General features: G+C 42.3%; 1 protein-coding gene across 1 annotated transcript in view; it reads right to left on the bottom strand.

The window, feature by feature from the left end:
- Nucleotides 1–9,176: 9,176 nt before the first annotated feature.
- Nucleotides 9,177–22,682, bottom strand: part of gcgrb (glucagon receptor b) — a 102,414-nt gene continuing 88,908 nt past the window's right edge. The window contains exons 8-14 of the mRNA XM_034076505.2: nt 21,819–21,978; nt 15,570–15,630; nt 15,322–15,391; nt 12,533–12,621; nt 12,273–12,417; nt 10,819–10,860; nt 9,177–9,820 (exon numbers count right to left, since the gene is read on the bottom strand). Of these exons, the coding sequence (XP_033932396.1) occupies nt 9,410–9,820; nt 10,819–10,860; nt 12,273–12,417; nt 12,533–12,621; nt 15,322–15,391; nt 15,570–15,630; nt 21,819–21,978 (978 nt within the window). The 3' untranslated portion in view covers nt 9,177–9,409. The remainder of the gene's footprint in view (nt 9,821–10,818; nt 10,861–12,272; nt 12,418–12,532; nt 12,622–15,321; nt 15,392–15,569; nt 15,631–21,818; nt 21,979–22,682) is intronic.

Raw genomic sequence — 22,682 nt, 5'->3', positions numbered from 1 at the left:
CATTCGGCCATCCTCCTCCCCAGTCGGTGCTGGGTTTGTCTTCGTCTCCAAGAAGGACCGCTCACTGCGGCCCTGCATTAATTACAGGGGTCTCAATGCCATTACTGTAAAAAACAAATACCCACTGCCCCTCATTAACTCCACCTTTGAACCCCTCCAGGAAGCCACCATTTTTTCCAAACTGGACCTCCGCAATGCCTACCACCTCGTCAGAATCCGAGAAGGGGACGAGTGGAAGACGGCCTTTAACACACCACTCGGTCACTTCGAGTATCTGGTGATGCCTTTTGGACTGACGAATGCCCCTGCAGTCTTTCAGTCAATGGTGAACGATGTGCTCCGTGACCTCCTCAACCGATCAGTCTTTGTCTACCTGGATGACATCCTCATATTCTCTCGTAACAAGGAGGAGCACATTATCCATGTCAGGCAGGTGCTGCAGAGACTCCGGGAGAACAGACTCTTTGTAAAGGCGGAGAAATGCGAATTCCATGTCAACACAGTCTCATTCCTGGGCTACATCGTTGAGGAAGGAAAGCTTAGGTCCGACCCTGAGAAGATCCAAGCGGTGGTGGGGTGGCCCAAACCAACCTCAGTCAAACTGCTTCAACAGTTTCTTGGTTTCGCCAACTTCTATCGGCGCTTCATCAGGGACTACAGCAGAGTGGCGGGTCCTTTAACCAGACTCACTTCCCCCACAACTGGCTTTTCCTGGACCCCAGAGTGCGATGCAGCCTTTTCAGAGCTAAAGAGACTCTTCACCACTGCCCCTGTGCTCATCCACCCTGATTCCTCTCGCCAGTTCGTTGTGGAGGTCGATGCCTCCAACACCGGGGTAGGAGCAGTTCTTTCCCAGCGCTCGGAACGAGACCAAAAATTGCATCCTTGTGCATTTTTCTCTCGCCGCCTCACCCCAGCTGAGAAGAACTATGACGTGGGTAACGGAGAGCTTCTGGCTGTCAAACTTGCCCTAGAGGAGTGGAGGCACTGGCTGGAGGGAGCTGAACTCCCTTTTATTGTATGGACGGACCACAAGAACCTGGCGTACATCCAATCTGCCAAGCGCCTTAACTCCCGTCAGGCTCGATGGGCCCTGTATTTCGGCCGCTTCTCATTCACCCTCACCTACCGTCCAGGGTCACGGAACCTCAAGCCTGACGCCCTCTCTCGCCAGTTCGCTTCCGATGGACCAGCTGCCAGTCCAGACACTATCCTGCCTGCCTCCTGCATGGTGGGGGCTGTTACCTTGGAGATTGAGTCATTGGTCAGGGAGGCCCAGCGAGCGCAGCCTAGCCCAGGTAACTGCCCAGCTAATTGTCTTTTTGTGCCTACCCTTGTTCGCTCCAAGGTCCTGCAGTGGGCACACACCTCTCGTTTCTCATGTCATCCTGGTGTCCATCGCACACTGTTCGTTCTCAAACAACGCTTCTGGTGGCCTTCCATGGCTCAAGACACCAGGGCCTTTGTTGCTGCCTGTACAGTGTGTGCCCGCGCCAAGTCCTCCCACCAGCCTCCCGCTGGCCTGCTTCGCCCACTGCCAGTACCTAGTCGCCCTTGGTCGCATGTGGCATTGGATTTTGTTACTGGACTTCCACTTTCACAAGGAAATACCATCATCCTAACTATTGTGGACAGATTCTCAAAGATGGTACACTTTGTGGCTCTTTCCAAACTTCCCACTGCCCGAGAGACTGCAGATATTCTGGTCAACCATGTAGTTCGACTTCATGGGATCCCCACCGACATCGTCTCTGACCGGGGCCCCCAGTTCATTTCCCACGTTTGGAAGGCCTTCTGTCAGGCTCTGGGAGCATCGGTGAGCCTGTCATCTGGCTATCATCCTCAGACGAACGGGCAAACAGAACGGGCCAACCAGGATCTGGGGTCGGCCCTTCGTTGTGTGGCTTTCAAGAACCCTTCGTCATGGGTCCCACATCTGCCATGGATCGAGTATGCCCACAACTCCCTGCCAAGTGCAGCCACAGGTATTTCACCTTTTCATTGTGCCATGGGTTTCCAACCACCTCTGTTTCCAGCCCAGGAAGAGGAAGTTGCTGTTCCCTCCATTCAGACCCACCTTCGTCGCTGTCGTAAGGTGTGGAGGGACACCCGAGCAGCCCTGCTCCGCTCCGCTGCCCGCAACCGCCTCATCGCAGACCGCCACAGGACCCAGGCCCCCAACTACTTACCAGGTCAGAGTGTTTGGCTTTCGTCCAAAGATCTCCCACTCAAGACAGAGTCAAAGAAACTTACCCCACGGTATGTCGGCCCCTTCATCATCGACTCCATTATTAATCCATCTGCAGTCAAACTCAAACTTCCCTCACACATGAAGGTTCATCCAACATTTCATGTATCTCTGTTGAAACCTGTTGCCAGCAGTCCTTTGTCTCCTCCAGTGAGTGTTCTCCCACCCCCCCGCATCATCAATAATCATCCAACGTACACCGTCAGGCGATTGTTGGACGTTCGTCACCGTGGAAGGGGATTCCAATATCTGGTGGATTGGGAGGGCTATGGTCTAGAGGAGAGGTGTTGGGTTCCCCGGCGAGACATCGTGGGCGCATCTCTGATACGGGACTTCCACCGGGATAACCCTGGAAGACCTGGTAAATCTGGTAGACCGCCTGTGTGTTTTCCCTTTCCCTGTCTGTGTGGGCGTGGTGCCTGTCACTCCTGGCTCCCGGCTCAAATCTCCACCAGCTGCAAACAGTTGAGCACTCTCCTCTGCGACACACCTGATTCCCATCAGCCATCACGGATGGTATATCAGCGGAGGCTCCACAACCTGTCAGCGCCAGATCGTTGTTAAACCCCAGTGGTAAAACTCTTAGCCTTCTCAGCCTTAGAGTATAGTGACTATTTTCGCTACACCTGAATATATTCTTACCTGTTCTTCTTGTGCTCCAGGATTACGCTCCAGTGGATACTCTCCAGCCGGATTATCTCCTCCAAATAAAACCTTTATAACACACTGCCGTGTCCTGCGTTTGGGTTCTCTCAGATAACCGTAACACCATGAACCATTGCGCAAAAATTGAATGTAGCCTTTAAATATTTATTCATTCAATTTTAATGAATATATTAAATCATTAATTCAGTCATTATAGTGGCCTTAGTTCTGGTCAAGGCAGTAATGATAATTTCCTCTATCTCCTTTCAATCACACCTTTACCCTCTTCATTCACACTTTGGATATCTCCATAGATCTAAATATTTTCAGGGATCATGTTGTTGGATACATTTATGGACGGAAGAGAATCAGCTTGTTGGTCCCCCTGGATGGACGGAAACATACTCTAATAAGGCAGAATTTATCATTTGTGTCAAAATGTTATTGGATTGAATATTTTTTCCTACATTTAAAATACCTTTGGGCTGGTGGTGTGGGCCGAAATTCACATATAAACATTGCTGTGAAGTGTTTCCTCAATTAGCCGTATCCACCTCTCACAGATGGCTTTAGCAGATTGATCCAGAGAGAGGGGAACACAGGATGGAAGATGTTTTTTGCCCACTGTAATATGTTTTCAATGACCTCCTGTTTACATAATATATTTTCCACTATCCTCCCTGTAGACTTGCAACATCTGAACTGCCCATCTGGGGCATTGGCTGGCCCCAGTAGTTAGACAAATATAACAGTCCCTAAAATAGAATAGTTTCCTTCAAGGGAGGAGTCAACACAAACCAACTATTTGATCTGTTTTTGTAGCAGGGTGGGTTGAGTCTTTATTGTCAGGGTTTGAGTTTTGTGTGTATAGTTTTGGGGTTATTTTGCTGTTCTGTTCTCCCTGTCTCATGTTTTCCTCCTTGTTTCTTGTCTGGTCCTTCTCCCTGTGTTTTCCTTCCTGTCATTAGTTTCCCTGGTGCGTCTGATTGTCTAATTGTGTTCACCTGTTGCCCTTGTGTTTCTACCTCCCCTGCCTAGCTGTTTCTTGTCCCGTGATTACCCCTCTCTGTATTTAGTCTTGTCTTTCCCTGTGTTCCTCTGTCGGTTCATTGTTTTGTCTTTCCTGTCTCCTCCATGTCAGTCACCGTCAGCTTTTTGGTATTGTATCTTTCTTGTGCTTCCTTTGTGTTTTCTGCCATGTTTTTGCCATCAGCTTTTAAAATAAAGCTCGCTTTTGTTTTCTAGACCAACTTACCTTTTTTGTAGTCTGTTTTTGGGTCCTACCTTTCCCAAACCGTAACATTTATTGGTCTGAGCTTTAAGTAATGAGACTCTGGTTGCTCATTAAGCAATCAGTAAAAGATTGTTTCTCTTTTGGCGATAGATCTTCTTTGTGAGGTTGGGAAAATACCAACAAGGTTTTAGTAAAAGCAGATTTCCTAACGGACTGGTCAAGATTGTGATGCTTAAGAAGATTTACTCAATACTTAGAAATACTAACTAACTTGGGATGTGCATTCAAGGTCATCAATAATAGTCACACATAAGAACACGATATGAGCAGTCAAAACACTTATTTATTAAGGTGAGCTTGTATTATGTGGCCCTATCATCCAAGAGGCGTGCAATTATCTAATTAAGGTGAACAATTGGTATTTGAGTCTTTCTACCAGATGGTTAGTTGATTAAAACATATTAAAAACACATTTTAACATTAATACAAATCTACCTAGGTTACCTAATGCTATCGGTTGTGCAAATTTGCTTTGAATAAACAGCGGGAGATGGAACGACAGTTGAGTGCACATTCATTAGCATCACAGCCTACACCTAGCAGGATTAGCTGAGTTCTCATAAGAAGAGATGAATAAACACAGAAGAATAAATCGTATTTAGCTATACGGTAATTCATTAAGATAATAGAGCACAGACTTCAACCAACTTCTAAATGTTTTTGTCGCAAAATGGTCAAAATATCTATTTAGGCATTATTAATCATACATTTGACAGAGGATAAAGTTATTTTTCAAATAGGAAATTGTTTATCTGGGATGCTTTTCAATTAAGTATTGAGAGAAAGTCTGATCTCTCTCTCTCAATACTCACATCTTAAAAAAACGCAGATAACGTTTTATTCATTTTTTGATATCGGTGTATTTATTTATCCTAACTATCTATATTTAATTTCCCATTTAGTTTGGTGAAGGCGATGGGCCCTAACTCAAAAGAGAATGAATGCAGTAATAGCAAATACTCCATAATTGAATCCAAGATTAACGTTATAAATAATCTATCATGAATCTTGAATGCATTTATTCATATAAAACAAATCCTAATTTGAAAATGGCAATGGATGTTTTTAAGAAAGGAAAATGTGCAATACATACAGAGCCAAAGCCAAACCCTTACTTTCAAAATCCTCCCATGCATTCTCATTCTGTAGTCTTTACATAGGGTGAAATTCAGGCGATTCCCATGAGAGACATTGTGATATGATAAATAATCATGCAATATCCTCTGCTGGCTTATTTTACAGCCACGCAGTGAGCCGCCTCCAGTGGTTTATGTTCTCTGTTATATGTTAATACAGGCATGGGGAGGGAGGCGTTTTCAGAGAGATTACAAGATCAATCACATACAAGAACACCCGTGCAAAAACACACATTATTGGACATGTATGTGCAACCGATATAAAATGTATCCGCCAACAACTAGTTACCCTCTGCGCAATAACACGCAGAGCAGTCATTATAATTTCATGTTGCATCTCCAATGAATCACATATCTTGATTGATGGTAAATCCACTGATTGGCTTTGCAGTCAACAATGATGGGGAATAACTGCCCTATGATATGCATGACCACACTGATATTTATTCAATATTTCAGCCAATGTTGAAACATAGTCAGGTTTTTGTTGTCAAAAGTACGTCAGCAAGTGACTGGCAGACTCACTGCATAACTGCGGAGGAATGACACTCATGTCTCTCTATCATGTTACATTAACAACACTTCCTGACACTTTTTTGCTGACAGAATTCAGTTTAATTGGATCCACAGACATATATGAGACACAACAATTTGGCTTTTATATAAAACTTTTGACATTTTTTTGCTTTGGACCCCGTCCTGACAATTACAATATGGAAAGTAAAGGACAAGTACAATCATGTTTGTGTCTTTCTCAACGTAATAATTCATGTTTATTCTTTTCTGTCACCTGGGGGGTATATTACGAAGCAGGATTTTCGCTTAGCCGGCTAAATTCAGGGAAAACTCCGGCTTTCCGGTCCTATGAAGCTGGTTCTCTTTTGAGCAGGCTAGATCTCCATGGTAATTTATGCTTAGCGGCTAACCTGGTCGGGACGCGTCTATCGTTATTCCAACCCAGTTTAGATTTAACCACGCCCACTTCCGCATTACGCAAGAACGTAGCTCTACGCGATAGCGTCATAGACTTCTTCTTCGGCAGATAGCGGTCGCGGTAAATCAGGATGAGCAGGATATTGAATAGTTGTTTTTTGTCTTTCCAAAGGATTTGTTGACTGAAAGTAAACGATCCTGTAATCAAAGCCATATCGAAGAGTCCTGAGATTGTATTACTGGTGTTTTATCATCTATAAATAGCCTGTGTGTATTCTCAAATGTCGTTTTCAGGACAAACAAAAGACATTTTAAATATCTTATCAGCTGGTGTAAGTGCAGAATATTGAATAAATACATGTGTGAGTACATATAAGTGTGTGTTTATATGTTTATAAATGAATAAATGTGTGTGTATATATATATATATATATATATATATAAAACAGTATCATTAAATAATGCTGTGTGTGTATAAATGAATGAATACATCTGTGTATATTTATGAATAAATACATGTGTGAGTACATATATAAGTGTGTGTGTATATGAATAAATGTATATAAATATATATATATATAATAGTATCATTAAATAATGCTGTCAGATAAATGAAGTACACAGTAATAGTCAAGGTTATATTCAATATTCTGCACTTACACCAGCTGATAAGATATTTAAAACGTCTTTTGTTTGTCCTGAAAACGACATTTGAGAATACACACAGGCTATTTATAGATGATAAAACACCAGAAATACAATCTCAGGACTCTTCGATATGGCTTTGATTACAGGATCGTTTACTTTCAGTCAACAAATCCTTTGGAAAGACAAAAAACAACTATTCAATATCCTGCTCATCCTGCTTTACCGCGACCGCTATAACTGCCGAAGAAGAAGTCTATGACGCTATCGCGTAGAGCTACGTTCTTGCGTAATGCGGAAGTGGGCGTGGTTAAATCTAAACTGGGTTGGAATAACGATAGACGCGGTCGGGACCAAGTTAGGTTGCAGGCTAAGAGCTCAACTCAGTGAAAGCACTGCCTGCTGACCAATCAGAGCTCAGTGTGCGGAGTTTAAAGCGATCAAGTCATATTACAGGAGAAAGGAAATACAGAAAAACTGCCGTTGCAGGAAAGACGGCCGGCAAAAATCACCGACTGTGTGAACGTGAACATTAATAGAATATCACCTCCATCTTCAGAGCAATCTGACTATTATAACATTAGCGTTAAGAAAGCTTACTTAAATATCTGCCACGACATAAGTAACCGGATCAGAGTAACATTAAGTACAGTCCGCGGCATATCACTTCATAATGTATCATATATTTCCTTATCTGAGTCAGCTGAGCCGTATCTGGCCGTGCAACACTCACGAGTCAAATGTAATTAATGTCAGATCGTGTCTTAGAGACGGGGCAGTGATATCATAAACCTGTTAATGTACGCATTCAAACACTTTTACCAGCTGTATTCACCTTGCAGGTGCAGCTATGTGGCTTTGATCCTGGATAAAGTGTTTAAGTCATGGATATTTAATTTAACTTCTTCATATGTCTAATATTATAGTTGACTTTTCATTCAGGAAGTATGACGCTGCGCTGTCAGTACGCTTCTCCATGTTTGTGATTGGTCGAATGCTCCAAATACCACCCCTTTCATGTGAACGCGCACCTAACTCGATAGGACACGGCTGGCTTGAGCGATCCACTTGATAACCCGTGTCGTAGGACCGTTTAGCGAGAGCGCGTATGTTTTGGATTAGGCCAACCGGCTAACTCAAACATATCCAGGTTAGGTTGAACCAGCTTCGTAGTATAGGCCCCTGGACTGCAAGCAAAAGCACAGAACAACAACACATCCCTCCACCAACACGTCCTTGACTCTATAATACCGGTAATAACTTTTATTAAAGTTAGTTTAATATGTACAGTTCTCTCTCTTACACTTCAATTGAGTGCTTGTTTACTATCTTTGTGAAAATCCTTGTTGGTTTAAAAAATGGATAATACCTAGAATTAAATCCAGATCCGATTCCACATTTTCAAGTGAGTCATGTGTTGTTAATGTGGATTTTGAAATGGAGAACCTTTTTTTATTGTAATAGGACTATTTTCCAATGTACTTCATGTTCTGTTTGCCTCCATTCGACAGAATACTGTTTGACTGAAAAGCAGGTTCTGGTGGCATGTTCTTTAATTACATATATACACTTAAATATCACCCATACTTCTCCATTGTCCTTATACATTCAACCACAAAACTCAGTTTAAAAAGAAAGAAAAGGGGTTATTATAAACACAGAAGGGAGGACAGGAATGTGCATGAAGGATACCTGCTTTAGCCAATTGATGTAAATGTATTATTTTCTTGTTTAGCATGGTCATTTAAAACCAGAATAACTTCTCTAAAGATCAAAGCAACTTCTTCCTCAACACATCAATAGTCGGTAATAGTTCTGTCCTCATCCTGTTACAAACAAGACATCACGAGTCATGCATGTTGAAGTCACATTCAGTATCATGAAACCAAAAGAACAAAAATAAATGTTTTTTCTTGGCACTTTTGAGATTTTTTTGTAGAAGAGTACCACAAATGAGCATCCGTTGCTGGAACCTTTCATACAACACAAGTGTGACTCACAACTCACGACGACAACATCAGTACACATGACTCATGACATACGAGTGATGTGAGCAGGGTCCTATTGGGAGTCCTCCATATGTATGTATGTGTGTACACACACACACACACACACACACACACACACACACACACACACACACACACACACACACACACACACACACACACACACACACACACACACACACACACACACACACACACACACACACACACACACACACACACACACACACACACACACACACACACACACACACACTCTAGTCACCATTAGAAAGCTTATTTTGAGTGTATTGAATCTGAAGTGAATCGTTCTTATTAGCTTAAGGTCCCAAAAACATTACATATTAATTTGCAGCAGGCTGGTTAAAACATTGTGACCTTTGGGGTCCTCTTTCTCTTCCCACTCAGGCTGCCTTGTTTGCACATGTTAAACACTGATCCGAAACATCTATAAGCACAGTTTTATTCTTTGTGACGAGGTCTTTACAGCAGGCCGCCCTCAGACATTAGTCTCCTCCCCTTCAACAGTGTTTGTGTGCAGTTTCTCCTCCAGACACGCCTCCTCTATGGCCGTGCTCACGTGACTGCTGGCGCCCCGGTGTGGCAGAAAAGAGAACTGCAGGGTGTGTCTGCTCTTTGTGGTCCCGCCTTTCCCCGTGCCGTTGCTATAGGAAACCACTAGTCTGCGGTTCTCCTCGGGTGCGGCTGAACAGGAGGGCTCAGCTTTGTTGAGGCGAGGCGAGTCACCGCCGGGGTCGCTGGCGTTGTTGTCGTGGAGATAGGGCAGATTGCCAGTGGCAATGCTGCCGCTCTTGAGGTGCGGCGTGTGGCTGTGGGTGTGGCGGTACTCCTCTTCAATGTCCTTACCCAGCTTCCACCTCTTCCACTTTTTTAGCATCTCTGACTGCACCTGCAGGATGGGAAAACAGCGGACAGACGAATGAACATATGTGATGAAGATTAAATAAGACACCAAGCACTTCATCAGATGGATTTGTCTTGAGTAACATTATATTTAAAGGTGTAGAGATGAGCTGACATAAGATGTTGTGTCTGTCGCACGTTGTAGACAAAAGGATAAAGTGGATTATTAAGATCCAAGTAGGGAATGAGTCCTTACCCCAAGTGAAGGAGTTCAAGTATCTCGGGGTCTTGTTCTCGAGTGAGGGAACAATGGAGCGTGAGATGGGCCGGAGAATCGGAGCAGCGGGAGCGGTATTGCAGTCGCTTTACCGCACCGTTGTGACGAAAAGGGAGCTGAGCCAGAAGGCAAAGCTCTCTGTCTACCGGGCCATTTTCGTTCCTACCCTTACCTATGGTCATGAAGGATGGGTCATGACCGAAAGAACGAGATCGCGGATACAAGCGGCCGAGATGGGTTTTCTCCGCCGGGTGGCTGGTGTCTCCCTTAGAGATAAGGTGAGAAGCTCGGTCATCAGGGAGGGACTCGGAGTTGAGCCGCTCCTCCTTCGCGTCGAAAGAAGCCAGTTGAGGTGGTTCGGGCACCTAGTTAGGATGCCACCTGGGCGCCTCCCTAGGGAGGTGTTCCAGGCACGTCCAGCTGGGAAGAGACCAAGGGGTAGACCTAGGACCAGGTGGAGGGATTATATCTCTTCGCTGGCCTGGGAGCGCCTTGGGATCCCCCAGTCAGAGCTGGTTGATGTGGGGAAAAGAAAGTTTGGGGCTCTCTGCTGGAACTGCTACCCCCGCGACCCGACCACGGATAAGCGGGAGAAGATGGATGGATGGATTATTAAGATTTAGAGATACACCAAGGAACGATAAAGGCTGGAAACAGAAATGCTGATGATGTAAAATGTCTAGTTTATCAGCTCTAAAAGAGAAAGGGAGGAACTCCAACGATAGCAAAGATTACATTAAGGTGACGTGAAAGCACATCTGTCTCACCTCTTTGTTGATGAAGCAGTACAAAATAGCAACCAGCAGGCCCTGAAACACAAAGTGGAGTTTTAATATTTCAGTCATGGAAGATACTGGTGATAAAACCAATGATACGCACTTTGTACTGCGTTTTAACGGACAGAGGTCTAACTATTTCATCTGTTAATTATTATCAACAAATACCCTGGTATCACTTTGGCCTTTATATTACTCCAAAGCAAGCCTGTTGTGAAGTGATTTCAGAACAAACAGAACATGTGTATCATTTAAATTAGATGGCACACAATGCCAAATGCACACAATGCCAAAGGTCTTTGTTACTAAGTTAGACAAGCAAAACTTAAAGAGTATATACAAAACTTCGTAGTGAATATTCTTTTGGATGCTGATTGACAGGTTGCTGTAATGCACCAAGGAAATCAGCAATGCAACAACAAAGGCATGGAAGAATAGCAATCACAGCAAGAAACAATACAGGTTTCACATTTTTCAAAAGGATTGACTTTGTAGATTTTATAAGGAAGGAAAAGAGTGTAGTTGTTAGACCTCGAGGGAAAACATAATTCATTTGGTTGAGTGACACTGTATGTAAAAGAGAAACATGGTTATTTAGAAAAACTCCACTGGGTATCTTTAAATATTAATCCTATCAATCCATTATTTATCCATTTGTACAGCATTTTACGCACAGTTACTTGTTCCTAATTAAAGAAATGTTGAGAAAAGGACAATATGATACTGATTAAACACAGTCATCATTTAACGGTCACCTGTTGTGCAAAATCCACTTTTTCGTGTCTTTTACATGTATACATAAAATGGTGTCCCCTCTGTGTTAAGTGATTCAGAAAGTTTCAGGTAAAAAGATTCTCTCACTTTTTGTCCTGATCCATTTATATAAAAACCTGTCTGAAAATGAGCCGATCAGATTTCGGGCACTTTGTGATGTCACAATGCTTTGTTTGGGTTGTGTAACCATTAGCCAATCACCATCCAATAACCAGCCACCTTATCACCTGGATCTCATCCTAGAGCACCATTGTGTTTTTTAAACCAATCATCTCGCAGAGGGGCGTGGCCAGCAGCAGCTCATTAGCATCTAAAGTAACAGACACAGAATCAGCACTTTTGGAACAGGGCTGAAACGGAGGGGTTTGTGGGATGCTACAATGCATGATCTGTTTGGTGTTTGGAGCCAAACTATTCAGAGACATGTTTTGTATATAGCTGAGACCTATAATATATTGTTGAGAAAGGGTATAATATGGGACCTTTAAAGTAGACTATTTATTACAGATTAATCAAAAAGTAATACTTAATACTAGAGTCAGATGCGTTTAAAGAAATTACAAAAGGCTAAGGAATTACTTTGTATACAACATAAACAATTAAAACAGGAGAGAACACGGATAGACACACTGACATCAATATTTGAGATTCATGTGGAGGTGAGCTCTGACCTGGAAAGAGTTGAAGAGCAGGTCGCAGAAAAGGCGAATGAGGCGCAGCATGGAGCCTTTAGGGACGGACTCATCGATGACGAAGGTGAAGAGGATGGCGTGAATCCCAAGGAGGGGAATAAGGGTCAGAGTGGACTTTGCTAATCTGGACCAGGGGAAGACAAAGAGGGAGATAAAATCATATTTCCAAACATGTTAGACACTGCTCATTCTGCTTTGTTACGACTTTCATCAGGTTTCAAGATGGAGGCAGGACTCACCTGAACTTGTAGTCAGTGTATCTCATCTTATGAGCTCTGAGCTTAGACATCAGGATTTTGATGATCCGTATGAATATGAAGAAATTAATCTGTAATAAGAAGAGGGGGGGATCGAAATGATGCAAACACATGCGTTCTGTAAATGTTTACATGACATAATGGGTAAGAGACACAGATATTCCCCAAAATGCCTTTCTGAGTATTTCTGTGCTCTGTGGGATTTCAGCTGGCAACACATACCACACACACACGCACACACAAACACACTGTGATGTAGTGCAGACCCTCTCCAATGACAGAGAACATTAATTATTGCAGCACTCAAGATATTAGCGCTCCAAATTTGGTATCATGTGTGTTGTCTCAACAGATGTGTTGGTCCAAATATGTGTGAGTGCACACAAACACAGTTTATTTAGGTGTGAATATGTGTGTGCGAACTTTAGAGTTGTGTTGTGGATTGCTGGAGGATGACATACACAACTGTACGGCAACTAATTCAGAGATTACGATTAAGAGAGTTTTTCCACAGAGCACAATCTGTGTGACTTCCACAGTGTATGCCACTTACGGGTGTCTGGATATTTCAGCTTGTGTGTGCACTTGTTCTAATACTGTAAGTGTGTCCATCCATAATGTTGTTTGTCACTATGGGAACAAGAGGCAGGAAACACACAAGTGGAATACCACTACTTATTTATGTTTGGGAACGTGTGTGTGTGTGCATGTGTGTTTTGGTTAATTTTATTATTGGATTCTCACTATTATGAAGGTGTTGCCAGTTTAATCTATAAACAGACTCACACACTAGGCCGTGAGATGGTTAACAAGATAAAAAAACTTTAATCAAACTTAAATGCTTCACATAATACTTCTCTTTTCCAGAATACATGTTTAGAAGTTTAATATCCTCTTTACCTGGTAAATAAGATAGAAGATAATACACACAAACATCTGTAATTAAAACATGTTTAACAAAAGAGGAATCCTTTTTTTTGGTGGCAGTTATTTATTTTTTTATATTGTGTAAAAGTGTGATTCATTTCTTGCTACATTTTGCATGGTTCACTTCAGTGAAAACCTGAGTCCCGTCACAGTCTGTCGTCCCCAGGAGATCTAAAGTTCACCCAAACACTTGACTGAACTGGCTGATTTCATTATTTTCTACTCCATAAAATCATTGTTAGACGCCACACCCGACTGCACAGAGAGGCATTCTGTCGATATTATCTATACTACTCAGCGAGGAGGGATCATAGTGGCACTGATGTACAAGAGGGGATGCGGGGAAACTGCGAAATTAGGTGTCATTCTAAGAGGAGTTTTACACTCGCAACCCAACTTCTATAAACTTTCTAACATGCATACATTCATAGAAGCACATAAAGCATGTTTTTAAGGGAGACATTTTGACATGTCATAGTAGGGAAATCAAAGAGGTATTTAATCACATTAATTATGGATTCATCTAACTGAGGGGAGGTCTTGCTCTTGTGGCTCATTAAAACGCTAACTTGGACACTTAATGGAACAGGGCCATATTAGCATTTTCATGTGTGCTCTTTCTACTGGGACAGGTCAAATTGTCTGCTGTGAAAAAGTTAAATAGTGAATACTCTCTCTGCCTTTTCTGCCTGTGGCGGGGTCATGAGGAAACGGTTCACACCTTTGCTCTCTTCCTTGGGACAAATATTTGACTTTTGGTTGATGATTCAGCTCTTTGTTATTCTCTTTTATCATGGCTGTGCAGCCCGGTATTTGACAGCAACATCCGCCAAGACTAGGGTTGCAAAATTCAAGGGAATTTTCAAAGATGGAAACTTTCCACGGGAATTAACGGGAATTTATGGGAATAAACTGGGAATTTTCAAAATTGAAGGTTGGCTCTTCACAGGGAAACATAGTTGGGTGAAGTATATTTTAGCATAATCTTGACTAAAACAAACAGATGCCATTCAAGCACACTTGAATATCCATGCCATAGCACACTGCTTACTGCATGGCTATTGAGACCACACAAAGGTTCGCAACAGGCTCACAAATGTGAGAGTGGAAGAACTGGTTGGCATTCGGGCAAACCTAAGGCTCTTTGAGCCTGACACAGAGCCATCCTCAACAAGGCTGGACAGTGACACTGAAGAGGAAGACTCAGAGTGTGATGTTGATGAGGCCCAGGAAGAGCCCGTTGACTGAAAGGCTTTAGCAAAAATGCAGAGGGTTGCTTGAAGGAAGATGTTCATGTTTAATGGGACTTTTTGGAGGGAGAAGGGCTCTTTTCATTTAACATTTTGAATGGGACTTTGTGGGGATCTTTGGATGGGGTGTGCATTTTTGTTCATTTTTTAATGAGTGGGGTTGGGTGGATTAGTAACATTTAACTCAACATTCCTGTTTTCGTTCTTCAATGAAACAAATAATTGTTCAATAAAATAATTAAAACTTGTTCTGTTCTACTTAAAAAAAAATGTAAAAAAAAAAATCTGTTGAAATGTCATGTTTTTTTGTTTAATTTTGCATTGAATATTTTTCCAAAATTCCCCAGCTTAACTTCCCATGGAAACTTTCCGGAAATTTACCGGAAACTTTCCGTCCCTTTGCAACCCTAGCCAAGACACACTTTGTGAATGTCAGCTGCTGTGTGTGTCTGTTTGGGTTTGTGTGTTTTTGCGTGCATCTGTAGCTCCATCACATGCCAGCACACTCTGTACCTGAATTTATTTTGTCCATTTGTTCAAATGTATAGTGACAGGCAGAAAATCATTGGGCAAGGAACAAACAGACAGACTTACCAGATAAGCAAATAGTATAGGGGAACGGATAATCCACCAATATCCCATGTTAATATTCCTCTCCCAGCACCTACACACACGCACATTATACATTGTAAATGATTGCTGTTTTTTTTTGTGATTTTGTCACAAGATATTCATACAGTGTGGTAGGAATTCACAGATAAAAGCTGTTACATTCAAACTGCCTTACATATTATGTAACAATAGTATTATTGAATGCTATTACTGTACGAAAAGTGACTTACTCTTCGTTTTCATACAGATATTTCACTGTGATCCACGGCAACACGAATATGAGCGGTGCACCTGAGAACGAATGTGAGAGTGAACGTTATAAAGTTGTTGAAACAAAGATTAATGATGATATCATGGAAATGGTGCTCCTGATAGATCATCTGCTACACAACTTAATACAGTTTGAGCTATATTTATTATTTTACCCGGTTATCATGATGACAATATTTCATTTTATTGTTCAGTATTACACATGATGATGAGTTTACAAATCTCATTATTTCGAGACTAATAATTCTTGTTTCCCCAATGAGGACATGAAAGGTCTTTAAGTATGAAAGTGTCTGTCTGCCTCTGCAAAGCTTTATCTAATCTGTTCATGAGGCGGGTCTCTTCTTCAGACATGATCTCACCAACAGTGAATATCTTAGTGAGACCACGATTTGTTATCTCCGCTCAGTGAGGAGTTTCTTAATCAGGGAAAACAGTGTTGGACATCTCAAGATAACTATATCATTTAATTGGAGTAGCAAGCTACAAATTAAATATGAGCATCATAAAGTCATTAACAAGAACATTAAGATTATGTTCCCATGAAAGCACACATGTTTTTGTTGTAATTAAATGTGTCCTAACAATTCATACTTTTTGAATGAATATATTTGAATTTGTTGATGTACACAATCTTTTTCACAGTCTTAACATTATTATGGTCCTTGGTCTTGGAATGACCTTCAATCACGCCTCAAACTGAGGGCACTTGTCTCAATAGCATGTTTTAGATTGAAATTGTCTGAAGTCCTTACCACCAGCTGCTCTTGCAGTAATAAGTAGTGCCCCTTTCTTACTGTCCTAATGTGCAAAATGTAGTGACTGCTTTTTTGTCTTTTGTTATGTTCTCTGTATTTTATATGTTTGTGTTATGTGTTATGTGTAACGTTGCTGCCTTCTTGGCCAGGTCAGCATTGCAAATGAGATTCTATCTCAATGCTTTTATCTGGTTAAATAAAGGTTAAAAAAAAACAAAAAAAACATACATGATATCCCACTGTCTTGGGCAGTATTAGTGCAAAGTAAAATAAAAAATAGAAAGCCCTTTGATGTTCCAGAGGGAAATCTGAAGCACTTGAGTCAGTCAGTTAGTCTTTAAACTACAAATGTGAAAATGAAATAAATGTGAGAGTGTGCAGTAAGAAAAAGGTGAGATAACCAGTCCTCTGTGGCCAGCTCCTCATCTCTCCTTTTTATTTGTGTTGGCTCCTTATCCTCGCTTGAGACTTAATAGCGCAAATAGCTTAATGAGCGGTTGGTCGTCAAGTTGCCTTGTGGGTAACGAAGGCACCAGGTTTTGACGATGAAGTATGTACTGAATAAAAAATTCTGCTCTCGAGTGTGATACTTTTAGAAAAAAAAAATGTGTTATTAAAAACGATCTCTTTGTGTTTGCTTGTTTGTTTGTCACTAAGTATCATCACTTCAAAACACCTGTTGACAGGAGGCCCTTGCTGATTTGAATCACTTCACTAAATTACCTGACTGCCTGAGAAAGGATACTTTATCTTGCTTTTCCACTAGGGGTAGTTCCGTCTCAGGGCTACTTTTTCACCTTTTTTCTGGCCCTCCAAAATCAAGGTTCTTACCAGGCCAACAACCGGGCTGAATATGCTAAACTAGGGGCGTAAACACTCTTGACTGCTGAATGGTCGGAGAGAATCGCTGGCAAGGGGGCTACAACTACAACAAAATGAACATATTTTACCGTGATTTAATTGTAATACAGTACACGTTTAAAAATGATGCCGAAGCAACAACATACTGATACCGGTCTGCAGAAAAGCCGGCAGGCAAAAAAACTTTTAAAATGTGTGTTTTCTGAAAGGAGATCGGATCAATCAGGCTAAGCTAACGCAGTATGCTCTGACAGTCCACACTCACAACAACAGCCTACAGACATAAATAAACCCGCAACTGTATTCACCATGACACAGACAGTCTGTGGTTTGTACTTGTTTAACTTTTGTCCAGTTTATGAGGAGCTGTGAGCTCTGAGTGCTAACAGCTAAGAGAGGGGTCTGCCTGCAGACCTCCACTCTCAGGACAGTTCCGGTGCAGACCTCCACTCTCAGGACAGGAAGTGCACGCTAAGAATTCCAAAATAAAATCACCACTATCAGTACAGTGCCACTTTCCAAACAGGAAATGCACGCAAATACAAAATAAAATCGGATCTTGACGGATTGTGACACTTATTATATACATAAGTACGGTGGCCCTGAAGTGCAAGACACCACAGCATTTCACAAAACACAACAGCATTTCACAAAACGCCACAGCATTTCACAAAACGCAACAGCATTTCACATTGGACGGAAAGGGTATTCCTTAGGGAGAACACTTCTTGTTTGTGAATGCACAGAGCCAGCCATAGAAGCACTGCTGTGATTGGTTGTTTATCCTGCCAGTCAAGAAATGACGCTTCGTGATTGGCCCAACACATCAGCTGTCAGCTGTTAGCACACACTCAGAGCTCACAGCTCCTCATATCTGTTCAGAAACTGGACAAAAGTTAAACATATACAAAACACAGACTGTCTATGGAATGGCGAATACAGTCGCTGCTTTATTTATGTCTGTATGACGTTGTTGTGAGTGTGGACGGAGCAGCTACAGGTTAGTTTAGCCTGATCGATCCGATTCCGATAGGATTTACATGGAGATACGGCCCGCGTCTTGTTTGAATGACAGGAGTAAACACAGAATTAAAGCTTTATTAATTCATGGTTTTTAAGGGGCTTATCTCCACGTAAATACTATGGTAGACCACCCAATATTTGCATTGCTCTAATCGCTCGAGTTTCACCGCGGCTGTCAGCTGTGTTTGCTCCTGTCATTCAAACAAGAGGCGCTGGAAAGGGGGCGGGGCGTATCTCCATGTAAATTCTATGGGAGATACCAACTACAACAAAATGAACATATTTGACCGTGATTTAATTGTAATACACGTTTCAAAGTGGTGCCGAAGTAACTACATACTGATAACGGTTAGTAAAAACCATGAATTAACGCTTTGACAAGTCTGCAGATAAGACGGCAGGCGAAAAGCTTTAAAATGCGTGTTTTCTGAATGGAATCGGATCCATCAGGCTAAACTAACCTGTTGCTGCTCCGTCCACACTCACAACAACGTCATACAGACATAAATAAAGCAGCGACTGTATTCGCCATGACATAGACAGTCTGTGGTTTGTACTTGTTTAACTTGTGTCCAGTTTCTGAACAGATATGAGGAGCTGTGAGCTCTGAGTGTGCTGTGTTGGGACATATTTCGCTGTCGGGTGTTGACCAATCACGAAGCGTCATTTCTTGACTGGCAGCAAAAACAACCAATCAAAGCAGTGCTTCTCTGGCTGGCTCTGTCCAATCACAAACAAGAAGTGTTCTCCCTAAAGGAATACCCTTTCCGTCCAATGTGAAATGCTGTGGTGTTTTCTGAAATGCTGTTGTGTTTTGTGAAATGCTGTGGTGTTTTTTGAAATGCTGTGGTGTCTTGCACTTCAGGGCCACCGTACGTATGTATATATCTATATATATATAGATATATACGGACACCTTGTATTGTTGTTACTATCAGTACAGCCGCAGCGCCACTTTCCGAACAGGAAATGCACGCAAATACAAAATAAAATCGTACTGACACTTATTATCTACATAGATATATATTTATTTATATATATAAATTAGGGTTGTCAGTCGATTAAAATATTTAATCGCGATTAATCGCATGATTGTCCATAGTTAATCGCGATTAATCGCAAATTAATCGCACATTTTTTATCTGTTCTAAATGTACCTTAGAGGAATACGTTTTTAATACTCTTATCAACAACATATATACAACAACAATGCACGTAAGGTCTCTCTCTCGCTCGGGCCACACATACACACACCCTCCCGGTCCTCCCAATAGCCAGTCGGTGCCTGCCGGTGAGCGTGGAAGTGTGGTCTGCCACAAGCGGGCTGCAGGAGCGGGTCTGTCAGCATCAGCTTGTAGATGGTATTTTAAACTCGATGCGCTCTGAAACTACGGGGCGGCCGAGGAAAAAAAATACACATGCGTTAATCGCGTTAAAATAATTAGTGGCGTTACTTTTTTGTTATTAACGCGTTAACTTGACAGCCCTAATATAAATACGACATCTTGTATTTTAGTTACACCCGCTAGACAACAGTGGAAGGTTCGAGAAACAACCGTGTTTGCCGGGTGCACCGCGGCGGAGGTGGGGAGGTTCCAGCTGGGAACCTTCACCCCGCTGCGGGACCCGTGGGACCCCTGTACGGTGCGTCTTGGTCACGCTTCATATCGGCCGGCCCGGGAAGGAAGAGACACGCAGAGTGGGGGAAGTCCCCCACCCCAACGCAGCACACCCTCCCGGCCATCAGAGTCGAACCCACAATTCGGATAAACCGACCGCCAGAGCACCGGCACTAGGCCGGGCCGGCGTGGAGGCCCTCCGACAGTGGGTCGCGTTTGCCATTCGATCAGTGAGAGGAGAGGAGAAAAATGCAACAAAAATGGTCAAAATCCGTTAATATATGGATGAGTGGGGGGGGGGGGGCTGGACCCTCCTTGGTGTCATTTGAGTGAAAAACTTTTACAAGAACCAGGCTGGGGGGGTCAAAAGGGCTTGACCAAGGCCGACCCAAAGTGCACGGTGGTCGGACTAATCACCTCCGTGATGAGTCTCCATTGTGATTTGAAAACTTCCATCAAACGAGTCCTTCGGTGGGCGGGAAAAAAAACGCGCCAGAATCGTCACTTCCTGTACTGACAGTGGAGGTGTCCTGAGAGTGGAGGTCTGCACCGGAACTGTCCTGAGAGTGGAGGTCTGCAGGCAGGCTCCCATGACAGCTGGTTTTGTGGTTCGCAAACTTCGCATTGAAGATGACGTCACGGCAGTTTTACGCAGCGCCGCTCGCCCCACCTACACTGCGTTACTGTAGTTACTACCCCTGTGACTAAACTGTAATGGAAACGCAGCATAAACTGAGCCTGACCTACCAAGGCCTAACCATACCGTACTAAGCCGTGCGAGGTCCTGCAGTGGAAAAGTGCCATTAGATACTTGTTGACCATCCATGTCCGAATACTTCCTGTTGCCGTTAACCTTGTTCCTTTGAACAACTGCTCAAATAGACTGTTTGCTGTTCTCCTTCTTGGTAAAATGTATGTTTTCTCTTCTCACTTAGTTGAACTGTATTTGTTTGGTTAAAAAATAACAGCAATACAGGTTATTTTATAAGCGTAAATGTCTATGTTAGTCATTGTCTAGTTTAGATGTAATCAGCGCATTGGATGGGCATCATCAGCCTCATGTATATTGGTAATGAAAAGAAGGTTGATGGGCCGTCATCACTTAAAGGTGGGGTATGTCATTTTGGAGAAACCAGCTCGAGTGCACTAGAATTTGAAAATACACAGCTGGAAACAATCTGCCACTTCCTTACAGAGCCCCTCCTCCAACACACACAAACACACACATGACCAATGAGGGCACGAGATAAGTTTGTGCACGAGATGGAAGGCTGACAGGCAGGTAGGCCATCCAGTTATTTTAGCCCGGCCGGCTCAGATCATTGGTCGTGCTTTTTACAGTACCACGGCTTCCACAGATGACATTTTTTTATGTATTTATTGTCAAAACATTTCATATATTCATTGCTATCGGGATGTTAAGAGCATTCCATGGAATATAACAAAAAGTGTTTCTGAAATAAAATACATAACCCACCTTTAATCACATGGTTGATCCACGATACAAGAACTAAACCTCTTATGGCCATAATTATTATAATGGGAGAGAAAGAGTGTAAAGAGCCTGTGGCCTCCAAGAAGACCTGAGGGCAGCAGAGAGTCATACTTTAAAGAACAAACTCAAGAACCATCTTTTTGATTTGATTTAACAGCATTTTATTTTAGTCTTATCTTATTCCTTTTTATTCTTATATTTATTTGTATTTTATTTGTATTTTTTATTTTATATTATGAACTGTTTTTTTTTATCACAAAGCTATGTGTTACTCTGGTTATACCTTGGAAGGAGGGGGATAGTATTGTTTTATTTTTTGCAAATTGTGTTTGGTTTGTGAAGCACTTTGAGTTACCTTTGTGTATAAAAAGTGCTGTATAAATAAAGTTTGATGATTGACGATTGAGGAATCAAATTGCCGATAACACCCAACAGATGAGCAGTTTTTCTTACCCCAGCCAATGGCCAGATACATGTAGAAGTACTTCCTCTCGCTGAACACGGTGATGACGAGCAGGCTGTGCAGGTAGATGCCCTCCACCAGCAGCCAATAGTTGTTGGCCATCACGCTGTACTGCATCATCACCATGGCACCTCGACACCACGTAACAGCCTGAACACGACACAGGATGGGGGTGGTGCGAAAAAAACAGTAAGCCAAGGAGAGACCTTTTGTTATTGTACACAAGATGGAAATTGTGCAGCGAAAATACAATGCTCAGAGTCCTTGTCCCTGTCCTTCACATCACGTGTTTGATTCTAGCACACAATCTTTCCTCACACTCCTTAACAGCAGAATATGTTGAAAGAACACAAATCGTTTGCTCCTATTTTCAGAAATAATAAAATACGTTCTGCACATTAAAGGGGCTTATTCTCATTCATTTGTTAAAATCTGTGTAAATGAGCACTTCTGCTAAAACAATCCTTCCACCTGGCAGTTGAGGCATATGTAGATGCAGATTAAACAGCATGAATATCAGGTGTGCCTAAGGCTGGTCATTTGTATCACCACTCGAGTATGTGCAATGTTATGTTGAAAAACCAATGCATTAGTGACTCTAAACTGTGAAGTGGATGGATTATCTTGGAGCAAACTGCTCACTAACAGAAATGTTAACAAATATGTGCACATCATTTGAGAGGCATTAACTTGTTGAGTGCATTTAAAGTTCTCGTGAAAAATGAGAGTGAAAACAAATATGCGGTTTTTATGTGTGCAATATCAAACCAAATAGATTTCCAATGTCGCTTACACTTCGGCACTTTCGCAGGAAATCACATTTGTTGTAGTGGCCATTTTGTCATTGTTAATGT

This window comes from Pseudochaenichthys georgianus, chromosome 1 (genome assembly GCF_902827115.2).
Source record: "Pseudochaenichthys georgianus chromosome 1, fPseGeo1.2, whole genome shotgun sequence".
Taxonomy (NCBI): Eukaryota; Metazoa; Chordata; class Actinopteri; order Perciformes; family Channichthyidae; genus Pseudochaenichthys; species Pseudochaenichthys georgianus.
This window is presented reverse-complemented; position numbering and strand designations above follow the sequence as displayed.